Raw genomic sequence first — 18,797 nt, 5'->3', positions numbered from 1 at the left:
TGTTTTACATACGTATGTAAACTTTCATATAGCTACATTTGCCACGGTCCGTCGAGCCGAAGCTCCATGACGGAAGTAGTATTTAATATTACTGGAGGGCGTGGAAACCTTCACTAGATCATCGCTAGGTGCCTAATTAAACTTATTTACGTGGAAACATGAACCTAAACTGAAGACAAATCACATTCGATAAAGTCCTTGAAAACAGACAGTAACAATATCGATAACATAATAATGATAAAAAATTACACTATAACAATGATAATAGTGACAATAATAATAATAATAATAATAATAATAATAATAATAATAATAATAATAATAATAATAATAATAATAATAATAATAATAATAGCAATAATAATAATAATAACAATAATAATGATGATCATAATATCAATAATAATAATAATAATAATAATAATAATAATAATAATAATAATAATAATAATAATAATAATAATAGTAATAACAATTGTCTAGAAAGATCTTTTTTTTTTACAACAAAGGAGGCAGCTCAAGGGCACAAAAAAAAGGAAACAATAATAAAACAAAGCCCGCTACTCGCTGCTCCTAAAAAAGAATCATAAGAGGTGGCCGAAAGAGAGGTCAATTTCGGGAGGTGTCCTGATACCCTTCTCTTGAAAGAGTTCAAGTCGTAGGCAGGAGGAAATACAGATGAAGGAAGATTGTTCCAGAATTTACAGCGTGAGGGATGAAAGAGTGAAGATGGTGGTTAACTTTTGCATAAGGGGTTTGGACAGTATAGGGATGAGCGTGAGTAGAAAGTCGTGTGCAGCGGGGCCGCGGGAGGATGGGAGGCATGCAGTTAGCAAGTTCAGAAGAGCAGTCAGCGTGGAAATATCGATAGAAGATAGAAAGAGAGGCAACATCGCGACGGAATTTAAGAGGTAGAAGACTATCAGTAGTAGGAGGAGAGCTGATGAGACGAAGAGCCTTAGACTCCACTCTGTCCAGAAGAGCACGTGAGATCCATACTCCATACGAGGGCGGACAAGGCCCCTGTATATGGATAGCAACTGCGCGGGGGAGAAGAACTGGCGGAGACGATACAGAACGCCCAACCTCGAGGAAGCTGATTTAGCGAGAGAGGAGATGTGAAGTTTCCAGTTGAGATTTTGAGTAAAGGATAGACCGAGGATGTTTAGTGTTTTGAGAAGGGCCGGTACAGAGAGATGCCTATTGGGGAATGTGAGGAGGAGGCAGCTGGGATTCGTGGGACACATCCTGAGGGGAGACAACTTTGGGAAGCCCTGTCTATTGGGAAGAATAGAGGGGAGACGAGCGAGAGGAAGACAACGACTCAAATTTATGGACACGATTCTGCAACACCTTGGTGGTGGACGAGGGACCGTTGACCTGATCAGACTGGCTGACGACAGGGGGAGATGGAGATCCATGGTCGCCGACGTCACTTGACTGGCACTCCGGATGGATGGATGGATGGACATGACTTGGGTCCGAACTTGATGTGGCATATCAGTTAAACATACCGGAAGAGGTAAGGTCACGCGGCAAGAAAGGAGTCCTGACCTGACTGGCGAGGGAGATGCACGCAGGCATGATCTCCCTCCCCCCGCCTCCTCGCCTACTTCCCGGTCAGGAGCAACTTGACTCCACCCATCTCGCATTCCTATAAGTTACTACATTAATAATAATAAAAAATGTCAGGATGCATATTTTTGTTTCACACTCAACTGTTAATATTGATTATCATTTGAATTTTTCACGGATGATGTGTCTGTTCCATAGTTGCCCTTTCCCGATATTATGTGTCCTGATCATTGCCATTTCTTGATATTTACTGATTTAAATTGTGTCGTTTGTATTTATATGCTTTCTAAACCATTTGCAATTTATTGCTGCAGCTTATCTCATTCATTATAGTGATTTTAAGCTTTACCTTCCCTGGAAGCAGCTCAAGGGCAACGAGAAAAAGCGAAAATAAAAAGCTTCTCCATTTCCTTTCCAGAGACTTGGTCACTGTACAAGGCTGAACAATATGCCATGATAACACAATCATTGAAGACGTTCACTTAAAAACACAATGATGGAGAGTACATTAATATATTACCTTGTTTTGCGTAAGTGATCTAACTCAGTCTTTCGTGTCTATATTTCCGGATAGAGAGAAGGGTTTGTTTTTTTCGCTCGTCCAATCATACATTTTCACCAATCGTTCCTTGGAGACCCATTTTTTTCTACTTAGATAATTCTTTCATCGGAAATCACTCCTATGACTTATTTCCCCCGTGTTGCGCATGTATCATTTCGCCATTCATTGAGTTTATTATTGCATTCCTCTGTTATTTATTTCTATACCGAGAACTTTAACATTTATCTAAAATTAGCGCTTCGTTAATTCTCGCATCTTCATATTATTTCTTATATAATATAGTGTTGGTAAGTCCTGCTGCTTCTATGTTGTCTTGGAATGATTTTACCGTCATGTTTCAGTTTTTCAGCATTATTAGTTTAGTTTTTGAAGTCAGTTTACATTGATATTATTTTTTTCTTTCACCTCATTCACATACCTTATTTTTTTCAGAATTTTAGTGGAGCTTTCGATGCTGACCGCAAATTCAAGCTTTCTTACATGGAAGTCCATTAAGTTTATATTCCTCTTGTTGATTCATTCTTATCATTTTTTCTCTCTTCCATGGTTGATATTGATGTCTGTGGCTGCAACCAACAGTTATTTTTTTGAGGAATGTTACATTTTTCTTTTTATGCTCCGCATGTTACTTAGGAAAATACAGTTCTCATTTATTACTCTAGAATCTAGAGAGAGATTTCTGCGTCAAATTTTGGCAATCTGTATTATAAAGGCCTACTCTTGTGAATAATCTTTCCAGTAGGTAGTAAGTAATCTTATGAAGTAATAACACAAATAATAAACTTTAAAAAAATCCCAAAATCTGGACAATAGGAGTGAAGATACAAAAAATGAATATTATTTTCCAAAAATGAAAAATCCTCCCCCCCTCCCTAAATGTTCATCAGATTGTATACCATGCTGGGAAACACTGGGGGAAGGCAGAGGGAGAAGAATGGAGGTAGGGGGGAGCTCATAGGGAGTAGCCGAATACTCTTATATCTATCTTTTTTTATTTGGCAAGAGTTGCTTAAATGTACACAATACGTATTATCCTGTACATGTTTTACGGTATTGTAGCCTTGAATAGAAACATAAACCTTAAAAGTGTCTAATAAGAAATTAATTTAATTGTGCGAGATTTGTGGTTGTGGGAATCTCTTCTTGTTGAGGGTCGGGTCTGGGTGGCAGGTGGCGGGTGAGGTCGCGCACATGTGGGCCTTGGTTAGCAATATAAGTGGCCAGGAGAGGCAATAAGTCATAGTCTGGCTGAGCCTTGGCAAGCAGAGACACCTACCCAAGCTACGAAGCCACCTAGCTGAGTCTGTGCGACGAGATATTCGGCGAGCGACCTGAAGCAGAGACGATATATTCGGCGAGCGACCTGGTACTCTGGGACGAGATATTCGGCGAGCGACCTGGTACTCTGGGACGAGATATTCGGCAACTTGGAGAATGGACCGCAGAAGATTCGGTATGTGCTCTTTTTTTATTTCATGTTTTCATTCTACCACTTTTTTGTGTCGTTCACTATAGTCTGATCTCATGCTGGACTCGCGATTGCCTGCCAGTATCCTCGTTTTGAGTAGGAGCTATGTATTCACTCAGTTCTTGTTCCTTTTCTCTAACTCCTTAGTATTTTATTTATCCATCTTCAGTGAACTTTTCCATTTTCTTGAGGAACCTCAGTTTGGCTTTTGTAATTATTTCCCTGAAGGTGCTCCATCCTGTGTTCCCTCTCATGGCCTTTACAACTGTTTTCCATAAACTCCTACCACTACTTCTTAACCACCATGTTACTGCCATTTAGTAACATATATGACATCCTCCTCAAGGAACACCCTCAGTTTGCACCAAGGTGGTGATGCCGTGTGTGGCAGCCTGAACTACTGCCGTGCTATACAAGGCTGTGATCTCTGCAGTATTTTACTTTAAGGACTAGTATTTACTCTATCTCTGTATTCATTCCCATCTAGTGCTTGGGCAATGTTCTCCGTCCCCACATTTTATTGTCTTATTGTCCAGGGGGAGGTACTGCCCCCTCCCTTGTTGTGCTTTCCTTCCTACCATTGTATCTTTTTAATTTCATGGTGCTACCTACACATGTATTAATAGTTGTATAATCACACTTTGTCCTGCCTGGGGGTTTGGATGGCATGTTCCTCCCTTCTCCCTTGTTGTTTCCCTGCAACAATAAACTATCAATCAATCAATCATTGCCATTTCATCATTGACCCTCCTGTTTCTCACCGTCTCCCTCTTTTTGGTTCGGCTCTACTCATATCTATGCTGCGTACCGTAAACTCAACGCTAGTTCTCAGAATTTGTCTTTATTATTATTATTATTATTATTATTATTATTATTGAGATCCATGTCCAGAGTCCCTCAGTGAGCAGACATAGATATGACTACAGTAAAGCAAGGGTGTCATGTTTTGTATAGATGAATATATAACTCAATCTTAGTTACAAGAGTTGAGGAAAGGTTTGACAATAGATAATGGAGAAGGAAAGGAAAGTAAAGGGCCGTATCCACACACTCGAGCCGAACAGCGTTACTAGATTGTCGTACAAGGCATATTTTTTCGTCTGCTTGAGGCACAAAACTGTCGCACCTACACTGATAACGACACACATTTACAATTAGCGTTCAAATGGTTAATTATCGATGTTTTCTGCAATTGTTACGGGGCAGAAACAGGAAAATACGATGTTCTGAGTACGATAATGGAGCCGAACACGTAGCTTGTTATTGTTGTGGCTTATGGAGGCTGAGGGAGAAAAGGGTCACTGGTAGGCTGGAATCTCATCTTAACGTATTGTGAGGACTGGCAGGGTTAAGTGCTGGGTTGAGGAATGAATGGTGAGGACTGAGAGGGTTATTTGGGTTGAGGGATGAATGGTGAGGATTAAAAGGGTCATTTGGGTTGAGGGCTGAAGATTACATGGGTTGAGGAGTGAATGGTGAGGACTGAGAGGGTTATTTGGGTTGAGGAATGAATGTTGAGGACTGAGAGGGTTACTTGGGTTGAGGAATGAATGGTGAGGACTGAGAGGGTTACTTGGGTTGAGGAATGAATGGTGAGGACTGAGAGGTTTGTTTTGGTTGAGGGTGATGACTGAGGATTTCTTGTTGGGTTAATAATGAATGATGATGACTGAGGATTACTTGGGTTGAGAATTGAATACTGAGGACTAGGGTTACTTGGGTTGAGGAATGGATGGTGATAACTGAATGATGATGAAGACAGAGAGGTGTACTTGGGTTGATGAATGAATGGTAAGGACTGAGGAATACTTGGACGGAGTCTTGTAATAACAAATGCCTGAGATAAATCCCGCTGTGTGTATTTCCTTGCTATATGTTTTCAGTGTCGCTCCTCACAATTATAAGTTTAAATTCAAGGTTACTAGGTTTTGTGTAAGGGCAACAAGAGCTTCCTTGGTTTAGTATCCAATTTGTTAGGTTAGGTTGGCAGCTACTTGGTTCCAATATTCCTATTCATAATATGGTCTTCCCCAAGTGAGAAATTTATACTTATTTAGTATTTAATTTTCTTACCTGGATGGGGGCATGCCCCATTAAAAAACTGTGATGTCTCCGGCCAAAACTGCAACTGATGAATTTTCATGAAGTTGGTCAGATGGTTGGCTAATATGACATCATAAGATGGCATGGACAATAACAACAATCCAAACAAGACACCCAAAGAACAACCAAACCACATGGCAAATTAATCAAACTCATATAAGATCTGACCAAGATGCTTGACCAACTGGTGCTTGAATGAATTCACTGAGATGACAGAAACAACAGAATCCGGCAAGCTGTTCCAAATGTTAACACTCTTATTGAGAAGAAGCGGGCTCTCACATCAGTGTTACAACGGGGAACAGAAAGTTTATAGGAATGACCTTTAGTGTCCCTATTGCAATTTCTCATCAGCAAATGATCACCAAGAAGCTTAGTTTGAACTCGCTGCCTCACGGTCACCAGCCAAGCACCAAACCTAATGAGCCACTCGCCAGTTGGGTTAGTTTAGGGGTTCATAAACCCACACCACATTTTCTTTATTCTATTATCCCTTGTAGAATAGGTGTAATATTATGTGTCTGTGTAGCTCATTCACCGTGGTCTGATCACGTGCTGGACTTGCAATTGCCAGGCCATGTCTTCCTTATTTTGAGCTTGGAGCTACATATGCATGGATTTTGGGGTACGGCTAGGAACTCCCATCTTACCTGAGAAGTTAGACACCACCCGCTTCTTTGCCTTGTTGGTTGTTTTAGAAAAAAATAACTAATATCCACTTCTGTTTAATTTTCAGGTTTTACTACATCACGATTAGCAATGGATTTCTCGGCAGTTCAATATGGTGATGAAATATTAGGTGAGTCACGTGTGGAGGATAGGACTTTAATCTACACATGTCTGATAACTGAAAAAAATAATAGTGCCTTGAAAGACACACTTATTGTTTAAATGTGCTAGAGTGTACTTGCAAGTTACCTGAATTCATCATAAATTCATTGTTTAAACATACCTTTAGGCCTATCAGAATCAGGTTATCTGATTATTGTTGAATTCATACTTATGCTAGAATGTTTGGAAAAATCATGTTTGTAGTGGGATGTGCTACTTAGTTTTTTAATATTATTTGCTTCTCTTTCATTACAGGATACAATGATAATAGTACATTCAGTGAAGATAGCTCAGCATATGCTGAATTATATGCTGGTGAACCAGGAGAGGCATTCTCAGGTGCTGGGGAGTTCACCCACGATACTCAAGATTTCTTGAGTGGCGGAGAATTTCAGGAAAGTCAGTCACTGCTGGTTGATGGAGGAGATCGTTTTGGGGTGTCAGCTGTTACAGTTGATCGAAAAGAAGAACTTGTCTGGATGGGGAATGCTGGGGTAAGTTGACTAGTTGATTTAAAGGACCATGTAGTGGAGGGGGGAAAGTCATGTATTGTGGCATATTTAGTTCCTTGTGTAAAAGTCCCTCATGAGTAGACATATTGGATGTGTGTGGTGTGACTAATCAGTCTTATGTCATTATGAAGGGTCATATAATATATGTTGACTTACTTCCAGGGCCATGTTACATCGTACCTCAGCACAGATCTCATGAAGTACACGTCCTTCCAAGTGCATGCCTCTGAAGAAATCCGTGACCTGCGTTCCATCGACCAAGGGCTACTTGCATTAACTCCTACCTCACTCAACTTACGTACCAGACAAGGAATGCCATCTTTTACTCATCAGTAAGTACCATATTTTATTTGTTATCAAAAGTTATCCCTTCTCTAAATAATTGTTGACCCTTAAAGGACGAGTGACCAGTAGCTGGAAATATTGATGGGTTCTTTATAAAGGCGAGTGTCCTTTGTGTCGATGCCTCAGTTTTCATGTTTCCCTTGTTTTCTCATGACCTTCTTCTACATATGAAATGCACTATAGTCGTTCCAGGAGAATTTGGCAGGCATTTGGTGGCAGCTGTGGGGTCAGCTAAGCCCCGCATCTGCCACACACACTCAATACTTCTCGCTTCCTCTCATATGTCAGCTATTTACTACCTTTGAATGAATTTAATTAAATAACTGGATAATCCAATAAGGTCATATAGTGTTAAGATTGTTTCATTTTTAGGATAATAACAAATATATTGTGTAAATACCAGGACACTTGACAACGTTGTATTCCAACGTTGTCAAGTTAAGATTCAGTAAACATATTGGCAATTATGTCATTAACTAGACAACAATCAATGATTGGAGCTTTCATACAAATTAGCAGGGCTTGTATAATCAAGTATTTTCCAATTGGAGCTAACAAAATATAAAAGACTGCCTGTGCTTAGAATTTTTCTTCCTTTGTGAAGCATATAATCAGGGTTTTGTGTATTATTTATTGTTTGACATCTTATTAACTAATAATTTCCAGGTCGACACAGCTGGAAAACATGCAGTGTATGCTTCAGCTGGGCAACAATTTTTCTCATCGTCTGCTTATGGGAGGACACCAGTCATCAATGGTGGAGTTCGACCTCAATCAAGGAAAGCAAACAAGATGTGTAAGTACATTCAAAGACAGTGAATTGGTTAGTTTATGATATATTTGACAAAGTTTTAGATATAGGGTTGGTCTGATGTGCATGAGTGTATGGCTGTTTTTTATTTATTTTCCCATTTCACTACATTAACATTCTGATCTTTGTCTGGAAAAGCTTGACATTAGTACTTTGGAAACTTGAGGATTCAAGGAAGGACATAGATGATAGTGGAACAGCCTGATAGATTATAGTGGAACAGCTTCATGAGAATATTTTTGTCATAATTGTAATCATTATCTTCTTGCCAAAGCGACATCACATGCTGTTTCAGTTACACATGTCCCCAAACCTGCTCATTATGTCATAATTTTTTTTAAGCATTCCACAGGCTCCCCTGTCCACCTAACTCACATTTATTTATTGCAGCACCAAGTAGGAGACCAAGGTTGTGTGATTCTGCGTGACCACCCAAGATTTGTGTGCCACGGTGATCTCACGGGAAGAATTGTCCTCCATGACCCTCGAACACTGCGCCAAGAGCACTACTTCCAAGCTCATACTGGGAGCCTCTCAGATTTTGATGTATTAGGAAACTACATTGCTACTTGTGGATTCTCAAACAGGTTTGTCTTGAAAGTATTATGTCCACATTTTAATAGCACCTGTGTCCATGGGAGAGATGATTGGAGACAGACATGCAGCTGTCCTTATTTAGCAACTCCAAAATTTTATAGGACTATGTTCAGAACAATAGGATACATATTGCAATAAATATCAGCACCATCATTAGTGCTCCCAGAATGAGGTATAATTCAGCTTGGAGTAGAAAGATTACCCATTTACATGGACTCAATGACCACTTGTGTGGAATTTTCTTTTGACCATATCTATGTTTTTGTTTTTAAAGTAGGCTGAACATCAACATTTTCAATCTAATAATATATTTTCGGTACATATTCAAGTTTTCCAGTTGTTGTAATTGTGAATGTTACAGTTTATATCTTCAGAATTTTGAATCTTAACTCTATACACTTCTGGTTCAAAGGACAATGGAAACAAGATGATTAAGCTGCATGTATTTGTTTTCAGAATGGGTCAGATGTTAGGGGATCAGTTTGTGATGGTGTTTGATCTTCGGATGATGAAGCTTTCCCTGCCTCTGCGAGCCCTGGTGCCACCCTTGCTTCTGAGGTTCGTTCCAGGCCTATCCTCGTGTCTGGCAGTGGTATCTCCCCTTGGACAGTGGCAGTTGATGGATGCAGGCCAACCAGATAACTCCATCATGAGTATGAACTATCAGGTGGGTACCCATGGTGTCAAGTTTATTAATTTGTCTTTTGCAACCTTTCCAAAGTAAAATGTAAAGGTGTTTTTGGACATTTTCAAGTTGTCAGTGTCAGTGGTATTATGATGTGGTGGTTATTATATTAAGGTATTTATTGATCTGTTTTCTCATGGCCTTCATAATACCACATAATCTTACATGTGTGAGTTGTCTATTCTCAGTTTGTCATGCAAACTCCTTGAGTAATCCACACATTTTTCTTTTCCAAAACTTCATATGTATTACTACTTTTTTTTTTTCCAGGTGAGCTGTGTGCCAGAAAGTGTCATCACTTCCTTTGATGTTGCATCGTCCTCTCAAGCTGTTGTGTTTGGAGACAGTTTGGGATCCCTCCACCTCTTCACCTCAGGAAGCAAACCTACTTTCAATAACTTCTCCCAGGTATGTTATTACTATTTTTTAAAGTATATAGTACAGTTATGGCTGCTCCTGTTGTAAAGGGTGGGCTTGGTGTAGAAATTTTAGCTTCTGCATTTTTGCCACAAAATTCACAAATCCTATATATCTAGCATTTTGCCTTGATAAATAAAAGTAAGCAGAAACATGGATGAATAAATTCAGAAGTGAATAGCTTCAATGTACATGTGATACTTCTTTGTGAGACGCATCACAAATATTTTATCAAATATTATTTTCTTATTTTTCATAGTATTTAACTAAACTATACAGAAGAATTTTGAAAAGTTAGATGAAGTTGAACACTTCATACTGTCTTTTATATCTGTATATAGACTTTATGTTTTGTTAAGATTAGATTATCAATACAAAGAGGTTATTGATGTTAGCAAAACATTGAACATTCCCATAAATTATGTTACTGGTTAGATATACTTACACATCTAAAAGTATTGAGTGGTGACTAACTTGATGTGCTGTTTTTAGTGAAAGTGATTATTTTTTTTTCCTTCAGGAAACTGTTTTGATTGATGTTCAAGACACAACCCAGACCCTACCCATGACGGACAACACGTCATCCCTCGCTGCCTTCCCCATGTACTATCCCTCAAGTCAGCTGCTCTCTGATTGGCCTGAGCAGTACATGAAAGTTCGTTACAGGTATGAATTATAACAAAGATATTACAGCAAATGTGAAGTCCATGCATAGAATGTAAACTATTTTTTCAATTTCATGAATAATATTGAGCTCAGTGGAAACAGTCTCCATTTTTGTAATTAATTGCAAATTTGTTCAATCCTTGTAGAGTTTTTCGTTTCATGACTAGTTTCTTGGGTAATGCTCACCACCATAAGTCTGTGAGTCGTGAAATGTTATTGACAAAACTCATTAAACAGTGTATGAAGGATACTTAGACTTGTTTTCTTTTGCATACATTAAACCACTAATTTCTGCTTACCATCCAGTTAGCAATCCACCCTTTGCCCACTCAGACATTCACTCCTTTAGATCTTATCTTCATGTAAAGGTACTTTTGTTAATCTTGCCTATGGTCTCCTTCCAGACCTACTCCTCCAGTTGATCCAGCAATTCTGCAAAGCATGAAAATTGTTGGATCCATTGGCTATGCCCCTAATCTTTACAACAAGAAGAGAAATCAGGTAAGGAGTATTTTGGCTTCTTGTTTGTGTTAACCTTCCAATGCATTGCAATTGAGTTTTTCTGTAGCACAAGAGAAACCATTTGAATTGTTCAATCCTTGTTTTGTGTGTATCCATTTTTTCATTATCCAAACAATTGTGATATAGGTAGTCTAAAATACTTCCAAGTGTAAAAGTTTGCTAATTGCTGTCAAATATTAGGAATAGCAGTCTTTTGGTCTTACATGCAACTCTCCAGGCCCTGTGAGTGTTTTCCAATGTTATTACATCCATGGGCACACTTGATGATTAGGTGGACCACAAGTACCTAATATTATTATAGTATAGCTACCAGGAATTTGACTAACATTTCTCTTGTCATCTCTGAAAACTGCAATTAAGCGCATTCCTGGTCATTTTCTCAGTATACTTTAGCTACAGTCAACACACTTTATTACATAGTGGTTGGCTTGCTTGTTTCTCATTCTTTTAGGAATGACCCCTGACTTTGTGACAGTGTATCTTTTATCCTCTGTGGTACCTTATTTTGTCGTGAGGAGGAATTCTATGATTTGAATGGTGTAAATAGGACAATATGATTCCTTTTCATTTTCTATTTTGAATTTCGTCATGTTTTTAGGCTTGGATCATTAACCAGATCATTTAATGGGATTAGGTTGGTAATAATTAGTATTTTCATAGGTCCCCTACAAATTCAATCGCACAAAAGGGCAAAAGGCTACTGCTAGTGAATGCAGTCAAGGAAAGAATGAACAAGGGATGGCTGTTCACGTTCCATGGCGGTACAGGAAAATTGAAATCAAGTATGGCAAGCACGGAATGGATGACTTTGACTATGATCAGTACAACCGAACAAGTTTCTCAGGCCTTGATATGTCTCTACCAAACTCCTACTGTAACCCCATGCTTCAGGTAAGTGCTGCATCATATTGTTGTGGTGTATTGTTAATAATTGTTGAAAATAATGATGTAATAATAATAATGAATAAGCAGTCAGAATAGTTTACTTGTTTATAAGTGTATATAGTAGAATACATTAGATTCAGGTATTAGAATTTGTTCATTCATTTAGTAGGAGACTAAATGCTGGAAAATTTGTTTTGGAAAATAACATATGACTTGAAATTATGATTTCTGAGGCTTTAATGTGGCTAGTATCTGCAGTGGGCACCTCCTTGAGTGACTAGGAACAAGGGTGGAGACATTGTAAATGGGTATAGGTAATTATTACAAACACTAGTATCATAGAAATATTATAGAAATCCTTCTTTACAGATGTTCTACTACATAGCTCCCCTGCGTGCTCTCATGATGTCACATCTGTGCGAGCGAGAATTCTGCTTGGTGTGCGAGCTTGGTTTCCTCTTTCACATGTTGGACGTCAGCATGGGCCAGGGTATACCCTGCCATGCATCAAACTTCTTGAGGGCATTCAGGACCATCCCTGAAGCATCTGCTATGGGTCTTACTCTTTCAGATCAGGATAATCGAGCAAAAATCAATTTTGCCACAAAAATTCAGGTTAGAATTTTTTAGTATTTTTAAATTTGGAAGATAGTCAAATGCTAGATAGCTTCTACATTAAAATGGAAAAGTAGAGTTTTGTAATCCTACTTTTTATGATCTCAATATCATATGCTCTATATATCTTGGTTATTTTCTATATATTTTTATATATTTTGTATTTGTTATTTTTAACTGCACTGAAATATTTGTTCACTTTTGAAACATCTTTAATTTCTTTCCCTTAGAGCTGGAACAGGTTTGTCTTACAACAGCTGCACTCCGAAACACTTGAGGAAAAGGCGGACCACTCCCACTCAGACAAGTTTGATGAAAAAATCCAGTCCCTGGCCGACGGTGGCTTTGAGGATAAGGAAATGTCAAGTAAGAGGACTCATTTTTTCATAATAATCATTATTAACTTGCTATTTCCCACACATGTATAGCAGGAAGGAGAAAGCTTTGACTACACATACAAAGCATGTACACATGCATGTTGGGAATCCTTTATTCATTTTACTTGAGACTGTGTTCCAGATTTCAGATTTTTTCGTTGATATGTTAATGGAGGTATTCATATTCACAAATTTAAAACCGCATATGAGAGTAGTGGATATGGATAAGGTGCCTTTATGAGGGTCCATTTTAGTTTGAGGATGAACCTGCCGACACATTTTAGTGTTTTATTCTATTGATATTGTTTTTTACACATTTCTTTCATGATCTTTCTTCCAGAAAATGAAGAAGCCAAGAGCATGGAGAGGCAAGACAAGCGAGAGCACTCCCCTGTGGCCGCTATTTTTGGCGCCCACGTTGTCAGCATCAACAAGTGTACCAAGTGTAGTTATGAGATACACAAAGACACCACCTCACTTCTTGTGAATCTGTCATTTCCAGAAGTCATTAATGGTATGTACTATTACAGTACATCTGAATATTGTGAATAATACATTTTTTTTAGTATAATTACATAATTGTGTAAATATGATAATATCATAATTTTTATATTTCAGAAAGGTGCTCATTTGCATCAGTGGTTGAGAGGAGTCTTAGCTTGGAGCAGACACGGCAGGCATGGTGTGACTCCTGCACCCGATATCAGCCCATTGAACAATGTCGCCGCTACAAAACCCTGCCAAAGATTTTGGCCATGAACTGTGGTCTGGATAGTTCTCAGGTGAGTAAGAAAACACAGAAGGTTGGAAGCAGTGATGAAATATTTTATCAATATGTTTCAGCCTCATCTTATCTATATGAAATAGGGATTATGATGATAGTGATGATGATTAATATCTTTCAGGATATGAAATATTGGAGACATCAGTTTGAATTGTTGCTGACTGAAATTCGGGATAAGAAGAGGGAGGAAGAAAAGAAGAACGCAGAAGCTAAGCAAGCAAGTACAGACAAAGAAAATAAAGCCAATGAGAAAGCATCTCCAGCATTAGCTGCAGGTATGTCACATTGATTTGTATTCCAGTGAAACTTGTCCAAACTAAATGCAGAAGGAGGTTTGCTTTAGCAGAAAAGATGATGATAGTGACTGGTGGTGGTTATGGTGACAAAAACAAAGCAAATAAAAATGAAGACAAAATTTTACATAGGGCAGCCCTCATCACAATAATGTGGATATATTTTACTTGAGAGTAATGCTAGATACCATCATGACTGCTTTGTATTTTCTTATTGGTAAAGTTTTTGCATCACTGTTGGTTTTGGAGGAGCTTTTCTTTAAAGGTGCTATTGTGAGTAAACCTTATTCAGCAAGAAGGGCCCATTGCTATTGTTAGCTTGATGGTGCCTGTTTTCTTTACTTGCTATATCAGCATGTGTTAAATATTACAGCATGTGTATTTTACAAGCAGTAAAAGTAAAAACTAAGTGACACAAAATGCTCTGCCATAACAAGCTTGCAAATGATTACAAAAATATGGTTTCCTATTACATACATGGTTCATACTAATGCATCTTGTTGGGATTCATTGTGTTAATGCCCATTTTTTCATTTACTGTAATAACTGGTGATTGAAACAACAGTGCATCCTTGCTTTAACATGATGTATTTAAATACCCTTTCTCTGGATAATTTGGAGATTTTTTTTTTTTTTTAATTTAATTGCCCTCATTTCTTAGTGTTCATATCACATATAGCTGCAACTTATTTATATCCTTACAGGAAGCCCATCAACTCCCTCCAAAAGATACCCAGACAGCTCCACCCCGCAGCCCTCCCCGGCCCGGCCCTGCAGGTACGGGCTGGCCTGCACACGGCATGACTGCAGGTTCTGGCATCCAGGTCGCGACAGCAATGAAGGTATGTTATTGTGCAGTTAATACACAAAATACTGAAAGTCAATAGGAGTTTATTTGTCTAATATATCTGTATATAATATTAAAAACCTTCACATCTGAACTTTGTTTTTTCCTTCCTCTTTAGATATGGGTCCCATTCCTGCTCTCAGCTTATTGGACCAAACCATGGAGTACTCTTGGGTTCCTCTTGGCATGAAGGCAAAGCTAAATGAGGACGGCACTGTTTCATTCAAGGACCTCACCAAGGCTGAGGTACATTTAACTACCATGTGCAAATTGGAAAGTTTTCTATTAAAATATTGACATTAGGTTTAAATTATCATTATGTAAATGCACCCATAAATTAATATCTTTTTTCAGCTTGAAGAATCTGTTGATGACGAGGAAGGTGTGGTGTACGAGCTGGTGGGTGTGGTGTCCCATGTGTCTGACCCTCGCTTCCCGGATAAGAACAATCTGGTTGCCTGCATCAAAGTTGGCCCTAGCTACCATGTCCGGGCAAAGGTCTCGTCTGTCTCTCACTGGTATCTCCTGAATGATATCAGGTATGTTTCAGAAAGTTTGATACCCTAATATAAAGAATACTAACCAGCCATTATTTATAAATCACAAATATTGGATTTTAATTTGTGATTGCATAGCACACTTAGATGGTCATATATCTAAACTCCAGTGGTTCTCTTCACCTGTATTGTATGTTGTATAAGGTTGAGGATATCAGGATATTAATGGGTTTAAATGTGTGGTGAGAACAGTGAATATCTTTAATGGAACTTGCATTGTAAAGTTAAATAAAACACCAATTCATTCTTTTCATTCTTTCATGGCCTTCGTATTGAGGCCTAGGCAACAGTATCTGTGGCATGTGCATTATTTTATATGCATTATAATCCACTCAACATTCAACATTTTCCTTATTTCTAGGCTTCTTTACTGGTCATACACATTAGAAGCCATTATTGATGTGTTATTGTCTTATTTTCAGCATTCAACCAATAGCTGCAGAAGAGGTTGTTTGGTTTCCCTGTGGTTGGAAGTCACCATGTGTGTTGTACTGGCAGCGGAAGAAAGTTCACTCAGAATTCCAGAAACAGGAACCCACCAACCCCATCACCGCTGATGTGTTCGGAGAAGACAAGTCCTTGGCACAGAGGGGGCGAAAGAGAATCACCTTCACACCACTCACCGCTGATGAAATGCCTGGTGAAGGTAATTAATGAGATAAAACAAAGTGCAGCAGAAGCTTTTTTTATGTTATAGACTTAGACTAGCCATTCTAACATCAGTTCAAACAAAAGTGATCTAGCCTCCTGAGTTTGTAAGAAGTTTATGCTATGTTTGATGTCATCTTAATCTAGTAGTAATATTTAAATGCCTCAATTCTCTAGTAGTAGTCACACACTTCAAATTCATACTGCTTCTTGCTTCCTACAATTTTTTTATATAACTGTGAAAATGTAATATGCAGGCTTAGTGTGATAAGTTTAGCACCATGTGTATGATAACTTCTATAATTTACACACAATTGTTTGTTGCTTGGCAGGTGACTTTGTGGCCATGGATGCAGAGTTTGTAAATCTGCACCAGGAGGAAGCAGAGATCCGTAGTGATGGCACGCGCACCACCATCAAGCCTTCACACAAGTCTGTTGCCAGAATCACCTGCATCAGAGGGTAAATTTTCAGCTTTGTTTCCACTTCTCAAATTTGATTGTATAGATTTATTATATTCATCTCAAAAGGTTGCTGTGTTGTGTTAATGATCTTAGCTACAGTATCACAGAGCCAAGTTTGAATTTGGATTTGAAAGGCACTCCATTCTCTCACTTGTAACTCTTAGTCCATGCAACAAAAATGTAGTGACGAATGGGCAGGTGTACCATTACATTATAAATTCCCCTCTGTCAGTACATGCCTCACTGCCATTGATGCTCACTCAAAAAATGAGAATATACTGCACATAGTACGAAATCAGTAATTCTATAGAAACAAAAGACTGGACCTGATCAGATGTGATTGAAAAAGAGCAGAGTAAAGTGTATCATCAATGTGCTAAGCAACATCACATTTGCTTAATGCTTTTTTTATAGATTATCTTTATATATTGTAAAAAATAAGTATGATTTTTCTATATGTAACCTCAAGAGTTTAACATGATGTCATTCTGTTGCAGACAAGGCCCATTAGAAGGAACACCCTTCATGGACGACTACATCTCTACGCAGGAGCAGGTTGTCGACTACCTCACACAGTTTTCAGGAATCAAGCCTGGAGACCTTGATGCAAACTTCTCACAGAAGCATTTGACAACACTCAAGTCCACCTATGTGAAGCTTCGATACTTGGTCGACAAGGGTGTTAAATTTGTAGGACACGGCTTGAAGAATGATTTCAGGTAATGATTGATTTAATTTTGATAATGAAATACTTCAACATTTTTTGTTGTACAAATTTTTCATATAATTTGTTTTTGAAGTATTTTACAGCAGCATAGTGGCATAAGCAGCCCTGCTGAAGACCCAGAGCATTATATCATGGGTCAAGAATAATTAATCAGGTGAATCACCGTATGATAACTTTTGAATTAATAGTAATTCTATGTTCTCTGCAGGGTGATCAACATGACCGTTCCCATGGCCCAGCTGATTGACACAGTGCATCTCTTCCATATGTCCCATAACCGTATGGTGTCTCTCAAGTTCCTTGCCTGGCATTTCCTAAGTAAGTAAAGTTTGCTCTGTATTGATATATTGATAGGACTTTTTGGTCTTCATCTTTTAAGAATATTATATAATCATAAGCAGTGATACTTTTCTTGCTCTTTGCCCACTTAGGATGATGGAATTTATAAATCTTATTATTTTTCAGAACTGAAGATCCAGAGTGTGACACACGACAGTATTGAAGATGCCAGGACAGCCCTGGCACTCTACCAGAAGTACTGTGAACTGAAAGCTGAGGGTGACTTGGTGATGGAACTTCAGAAGCTGTATGAAGCTGGCAAGAAGGCTCAGTGGAGGGTTCCTGGAGAGGAGGAGGATGAGTAGCTTTTATAGTGCAGCACTGATTTCTTGGCATGCAAGTGCAATTCTCCGACCATGTTTTACCATCATATTTTTATAAAAATGTACAAATAGGTAAACATTGCAGTAATGATTGTTGTAATATATGTATGTACATATATATTATTTTAATGCGAGGCAAAATGGAAATGCCACATGAGAGATATGAGTCTCCCGAGCAGTGCTTAGTTGTGAACTTGTAAAACATGTTGAGTTTTTGTCTTCAACACTTAGAAAATTTCCTCATTGCCCTTTTTTTTCCTGTTACCCAGCCTTTGTAGGATATTGGCTCACTGATAAGAAATGTGACATTCTTTTAGCGTGTACTGTGTTACAAGGGACGGCCTCTATTTGAATCACAAAATTAATCAGTACGGCTTTCATAAGTTTCGTATAGGATTTATATGTGTTCAGTTAGTTTTTTATGTTAAGAAGTAAGTTTATTTATAGCAGATGTAACCTATTCTTCATTAATTTTAATATTTTATATTGTCATATTTAAAATAAATTATGGGAAAGTATAAATTATATATTTTATGTGGTCGACAATACTGTAGATGGTAATGTTGTAATATGTAACAGGTACTTAAAGATTTTATTTCTATTTTGTATCTTTGATATTTTGTAGATAAAATGAAATCGGTAAGAGTTTGTTTACTTTATGATAAATACCTCATGTCATTAACATTGTTGGAAATTTCCCCCAAAGTATGAAAAGGTTGCCAGGACCTTCCTCTTGTCTTTCCTCAACCCTACATTTGTCATCACCACCTCCACCTGCATCCATTTGATTTTTATTATTTTTTTGTTTCTAATACCTCAAACACACACACACACACACACACTC

General features: G+C 38.2%; 1 protein-coding gene across 5 annotated transcripts; it reads left to right on the top strand.

Annotated features, from left to right (window-relative positions):
- Positions 1 to 4,837: 4,837 nt before the first annotated feature.
- Positions 4,838 to 18,596, top strand: LOC126997407 (PAN2-PAN3 deadenylation complex catalytic subunit PAN2-like). 5 transcript variants are annotated; one of them, XM_050858476.1, is made up of 24 exons: positions 4,838 to 4,909; positions 6,445 to 6,507; positions 6,795 to 7,033; positions 7,214 to 7,383; positions 8,063 to 8,192; positions 8,598 to 8,794; positions 9,261 to 9,471; positions 9,760 to 9,897; positions 10,427 to 10,572; positions 10,977 to 11,073; positions 11,755 to 11,985; positions 12,349 to 12,594; positions 12,825 to 12,960; positions 13,312 to 13,485; positions 13,590 to 13,753; positions 13,877 to 14,030; positions 14,753 to 14,890; positions 15,014 to 15,141; positions 15,250 to 15,434; positions 15,875 to 16,098; positions 16,433 to 16,562; positions 17,062 to 17,283; positions 17,500 to 17,609; positions 17,757 to 18,596. In XM_050858476.1, exons 2-24 carry the CDS (start codon positions 6,468 to 6,470, stop codon positions 17,933 to 17,935), a joined length of 3,789 nt encoding a protein of 1,262 aa, XP_050714433.1. In that variant the 5' UTR covers positions 4,838 to 4,909; positions 6,445 to 6,467; the 3' UTR covers positions 17,936 to 18,596. The 5 variants fall into 5 exon arrangements, with proteins under 5 accessions (XP_050714433.1, XP_050714437.1, XP_050714434.1 ...); XM_050858480.1 differs by having other exon boundaries at positions 4,858 to 4,937; XM_050858477.1 differs by having other exon boundaries at positions 4,882 to 4,979.
- The last annotated feature ends 201 nt before the right edge of the window (positions 18,597 to 18,797 follow it).

The sequence above is a fragment of the Eriocheir sinensis genome, chromosome 12 (assembly GCF_024679095.1).
Source record: "Eriocheir sinensis breed Jianghai 21 chromosome 12, ASM2467909v1, whole genome shotgun sequence".
Lineage (NCBI taxonomy): Eukaryota > Metazoa > Arthropoda > Malacostraca > Decapoda > Varunidae > Eriocheir > Eriocheir sinensis.
Note: the sequence above shows the minus strand (reverse complement) of the source record. Positions and strands in the feature narration are given on the sequence as shown.

Bases quoted from the DNA above. Each gene is read 5' to 3' on its own strand.
- LOC126997407 (XM_050858477.1), top strand. The intron at 8,193-8,597 runs GTAAGTACATTC...TATTTATTGCAG, and splicing joins AAGGAAAGCAAACAAGATGT to CACCAAGTAGGAGACCAAGG. The intron at 11,074-11,754 runs GTAAGGAGTATT...GTATTTTCATAG, and splicing joins ACAACAAGAAGAGAAATCAG to GTCCCCTACAAATTCAATCG.